Source organism: Heptranchias perlo, unplaced genomic scaffold, assembly GCF_035084215.1.
Source record: "Heptranchias perlo isolate sHepPer1 unplaced genomic scaffold, sHepPer1.hap1 HAP1_SCAFFOLD_802, whole genome shotgun sequence".
Lineage (NCBI taxonomy): Eukaryota > Metazoa > Chordata > Chondrichthyes > Hexanchiformes > Hexanchidae > Heptranchias > Heptranchias perlo.
The window spans coordinates 57,501-62,500 of NW_027139837.1; the positions used below are offsets into that span (position 1 = coordinate 57,501).

General features: G+C 56.8%; 1 protein-coding gene across 1 annotated transcript in view; it reads left to right on the forward strand.

The window, feature by feature from the left end:
- LOC137319293 (protein mono-ADP-ribosyltransferase TIPARP-like) overlaps positions 1-5,000 on the forward strand; it is a 15,039-nt gene that overhangs the window by 5,806 nt on the left and 4,233 nt on the right. Inside the window, exons 3-5 of the mRNA XM_067981576.1 lie at positions 1-66; positions 1,921-2,108; positions 4,864-5,000. The exon at positions 1-66 is cut by the window's left edge and continues 106 nt beyond it; the exon at positions 4,864-5,000 is cut by the window's right edge and continues 124 nt beyond it. Coding sequence (XP_067837677.1) covers positions 1-66; positions 1,921-2,108; positions 4,864-5,000 — 391 coding nt within the window. The remainder of the gene's footprint in view (positions 67-1,920; positions 2,109-4,863) is intronic.

Sequence of the window (5,000 nt, forward strand, 5' to 3'; positions counted from 1 at the left end):
CCTCACCTCTTCACCCGTTGGAAAACCTTCCGGGAGGTTGATGGGCAGTGGAGGGAGTACGAGGAGGTGAGGAGTGAGGGGTGCAAGTGGAGGGTGTGGTTCTCCAGCCCCTTCAATGCCGTAAATCATCCCAGGGCGCCTCACGGGAGGGCAAATCAAACACAATTTAACGCCGAGCCATCCAAGGAGATATTAGGACAGGCGACCAAAAGCTTGGTCGAAGAGGGAGGTTTTAAGGAGCGTCTTGAAGCAGGAGGGAGAGAGAGGGGGGAGAGGTTTAGGGAGGGAATTCCAGAGCTTAGGGGCCCGGGCAGCTGAAGGCACGGCCGCCAATGGTGCTGGAGGAGGTTACAGAGATAGGGAGGGGGGGCGAGGGCCATGCTGAGATCTCGGAGGGTTTGTAGGGGCTGGAGGAGGTTACAGAGATAGGGAGGGGGGGCGAGGGCCATGCAGAGATCTCGGAGGGTTTGTAGGGGGGCTGGAGGAGGTTACAGAGATAGGGAGGGAGGGCGAGGGCCATGCAGAGATCTCGGAGGGTTTGTAGGGGGCTGGAGGAGGTTACAGGGATAGGGAGGGGGGGCGAGGGCCATGCAGAGATCTCGGAGGGTTTGTAGGGGGCTGGAGGAGGTTACAGAGATAGGGAGGGGGGGCGAGGGCCATGCAGAGATCTCGGAGGGTTTGTAGGGGGCTGGAGGTGGTTACAGAGATAGGGAGGGGGGGCGAGGGCCATGCAGAGATCTCGGAGGGTTTGTAGGGGGCTGGAGGAGGTTGCAGAGATAGGGAGAGGGGGGCGAGGGGCCATGCAGAGATCTCGGAGGGTTTGTAGGGGGCTGGAGGAGGTTACAGGGATAGGGAGGGGGGGCGAGGGCCATGCAGAGATCTCGGAGGGTTTGTAGGGGGCTGGAGGAGGTTACAGAGATAGGGAGGGGGGCGAGGATACGGCGGGGGGCAGCAGGAGTTTCAGATGAGCGGATGGTTCCTGAGGGGTGGAAGGTGGGAGCAGGGGTGATGGAGGGGTGGGTGGATGAGGAATCTCTCCTGTCCCTCACCCCTCCTGCAAATGTCGTCCAAGGGGCAGGTGTGTGTGTGTCCGTCCAAGTGTCCCTCACCCTGGGGACGCAGTGTGGGCCGAGGGATGTGGCAGGACTCTCTCTGACCCAGTACCGAGGCCAATTTGAAGTCCTCCTTCCCCTGCCTCGCGTCGGCCTCGGACAGAGCCTGGGCCTTTCCTGCTGCCCGAGGCTCAGGCCCATGACGGGCAAGGTCAGGCTAACTCAACACTAGCCCTCGGACGGAGCCTGGGCCTTTCCTGCTGCCCGAGGCTCGGGCCCACTGCGGGCAAGCTCAGCACTAGGCCTCGGACGAAGCCTGGGCCTTTCCTGCTGCCCGAGGCTCGGGCCCATGACGGGCAAGGTCAGGCTAACTCAACACCAGGCCTCGGACGAAGCCTGGGCCTTTCCTGCTGCCCGAGGCTCGGGCCCACTGCGGGCAAGCTCAGCACCAGGCCTCGGACGAAGCCTGGGCCTTTCCTGCTGCCCGAGGCTCGGGCCCACTGCGGGCAAGCTCAGCACGAGGCCTCGGACGAAGCCTGGGCCTTTCCTGCTGCCCGAGGCTCGGGCCCACTGCGGGCAAGCTCAGCACCAGGCCTCGGACGAAGCCTGGGCCTTTCCTGCTGCCCGAGGCTCGGGCCCACTGCGGGCAAGCTCAGCACCAGGCCTCGGACGAAGCCTGGGCCTTTCCTGCTGCGCGAGGCTCAGGCCCACTGCGGGCAAGGTCAGGCTAACTCAACACCAGGCCTCGGACGAAGCCTGGGCCTTTCCTGCTGTGTGCAGGGGGGAGCCGAGTCGCTCTTTGTTGAAGGCCGCCCCCCCGCCCCCCGCTGCCTCTTTACTGACGGCCGGTGCGTTTTGTCTTCAACAGCCTTTGGCGGCCGAGATCGAAGCCTCGTACAAACGCAGACAGAACCGTTTCCACTTTGCCGCGGAAGGCGCGGACTTCGTGCTCAACTGGATATCGCTGAGCGAGAGCAACTTGGCGACCGGGGGCTACCGCAAGATCTGTCGCAGGCCCGCCTTCCGCTCCCTGCTGGAGATCCTGCCCCATCTCAAGTCAGTCCCTTCCGTGGAGAGAGTGACAATCCATCGGGGCAGGCCATTCGGCCCAACGGGTCGATCCCCGGTGTTTCTGCTCCACACGCGTCTCCCCCTCTCTCCATATCCTTCTATCCCTTTCTCCCTCCAGCTTCCCCCCTCGAATCCATCTCCACTATTCCCCTCGACTACTCCTCGAGGGAGAGAGTTCCACATTCCCACCGCTCTCTGGGGAAAGAAGTTTCTCCTGAATTCCCCGATTGGATTTATTAGTGACTCTCTTATATTTATGGCCCCCCTCCCCTAGTTCTGGTCTCCCCCCACAAGAGGAAACATCTTCTCTACGTCTACCCTATCGAACCCCTTTCATAATCTTAAAGACCTCCATCAGGTCACCCCTCAGTCTTCTCTTTTCTAGAGAAACGAGCCCCAGCCTGTTCAGTCTTTCCTGATAGTTATAAACCTCTCAGTTCTGGTACATCCTTGTGAATCTTTTTTGCACCTTCTCCGGTGTCCCTATATCCTTTTTATAATATGGAGACCAGAACTGTGCACAGTGCTCCGAGTGTGGTCTAACCCAAATATATGGAGACCAGAACTGTGCACAGTGCTCCGAGTGTGGTCCAACCAAGGTATATGGAGACCGGAACTGTGCACAGTGCTCCAAGTGTGGTCTAACCAAGGTATATGGAGACCAGAACTGTGCACAGTGCTCCAAGTGTGGTCTAACCAAGGTATATGGAGACCAGAACTGTGCACAGTGCTCCGAGTGTGGTCTAACCAAGGTATATGGAGACCAGAACTGTGCACAGTGCTCCAAGTGTGGTCTAACCAAGGTATATGGAGACCAGAACTGTGCACAGTGCTCCGAGTGTGGTCTAACCCAAATATATGGAGACCAGAACTGTGCACAGTGCTCCGAGTGTGGTCTAACCAAGGTATATGGAGACCAGAACTGTGCACAGTGCTCCAAGTGTGGTCTAACCAAGGTATATGGAGACCAGAACTGTGCACAGTGCTCCAAGTGTGGTCTAACCAAGGTATATGGAGACCAGAACTGTGCACAGTGCTCCGAGTGTGGTCTAACCAAGGTATATGGAGACCAGAACTGTGCACAGTGCTCCAAGTGTGGTCTAACCAAGGTATATGGAGACCAGAACTGTGCACAGTGCTCCGAGTGTGGTCTAACCCAAATATATGGAGACCAGAACTGTGCACAGTGCTCCGAGTGTGGTCTAACCAAGGTATATGGAGACCAGAACTGTGCACAGTGCTCCGAGTGTGGTCTAACCAAGGTATATGGAGACCAGAACTGTGCACAGTGCTCCAAGTGTGGTCTAACCAAGGTATATGGAGACCAGAACTGTGCACAGTGCTCCGAGTGTGGTCTAACCCAAATATATGGAGACCAGAACTGTGCACAGTGCTCCGAGTGTGGTCTAACCCAGGTATATGGAGACCAGAACTGTGCACAGTGCTCCAAGTGTGGTCTATCCAAGGTATATGGAGACCGGAACTGTGCACAGTGCTCCAAGTGTGGTCTATCCAAGGTATATGGAGACCGGAACTGTGCACAGTGCTCCAAGTGTGGTCTATCCAAGGTATATGGAGACCGGAACTGTGCACAGTGCTCCAAGTGTGGTCTATCCAAGGTATATGGAGACCGGAACTGTGCACAGTGCTCCAAGTGTGGTCTATCCAAGGTATATGGAGACCGGAACTGTGCACAGTGCTCCAAGTGTGGTCTATCCAAGGTATATGGAGACCGGAACTGTGCACAGTGCTCCAAGTGTGGTCTATCCAAGGTATATGGAGACCGGAACTGTGCACAGTGCTCCAAGTGTGGTCTATCCAAGGTATATGGAGACCGGAACTGTGCACAGTGCTCCAAGTGTGGTCTATCCAAGGTATATGGAGACCGGAACTGTGCACAGTGCTCCAAGTGTGGTCTATCCAAGGGAAATGGAGACCGGAACTGTGCACAGTGCTCCAAGTGTGGTCTATCCAAGGTATATGGAGACCGGAACTGTGCATAGTGCTCCAAGTGTGGTCTATCCAAGGTATATGGAGACCGGAACTGTACACAGTGCTCCAAGTGTGGTCTAACCAAGGTATATGGAGATCAGAACTGTGCACAGTGCTCCAAGTGTGGTCTAACCAAGGTATATGGAGACCAGAACTGTGCACAGTGCTCCAAGTGTGGTCTAACCAAGGTATATGGAGATCAGAACTGTGCACAGTGCTCCAAGTGTGGTCTAACCAAGGTATATGGAGACCAGAACTGTGCACAGTGCTCCAAGTGTGGTCTAACCAAGGTATATGGAGACCAGAACTGTGCACAGTGCTCCAAGTGTGGTCTAACCAAGGTATATGGAGACCAGAACTGTGCACAGTGCTCCAAGTGTGGTCTAACCAAGGTATATGGAGACCAGAACTGTGCACAGTGCTCCAAGTGTGGTCTAACCCAGGTATATGGAGACCAGAACTGTGCACAGTGCTCCGAGTGTGGTCTAACCAAGGTATATGGAGACCAGAACTGTGCACAGTGCTCCAAGTGTGGTCTAACCAAGGTATATGGAGACCAGAACTGTGCACAGTGCTCCGAGTGTGGTCTAACCAAGGTATATGGAGACCAGAACTGTGCACAGTGCTCCGAGTGTGGTCCAGCGTGTCGGGGGGGCGGAGGGAGGGTTTCGTCGGGGAGCTCTTGAGTTGACGCTCTGGTGGACGAGGGTGAACTCGGCCTCTAATTTTCCTCCCTCTCTCCCCGCAGGACGCTCCCCACGGTCGAATTGCCCCGTGAGCCTGTCCATCACCTCTCGGGTCTGGGGCCGGCGGCCTCTGGCGTGGACTTTCCCCCCTCCTGGGTCCCCTTCTCCCAGAAGCAGGGCTTCGCTCAGGTCCCCCTCT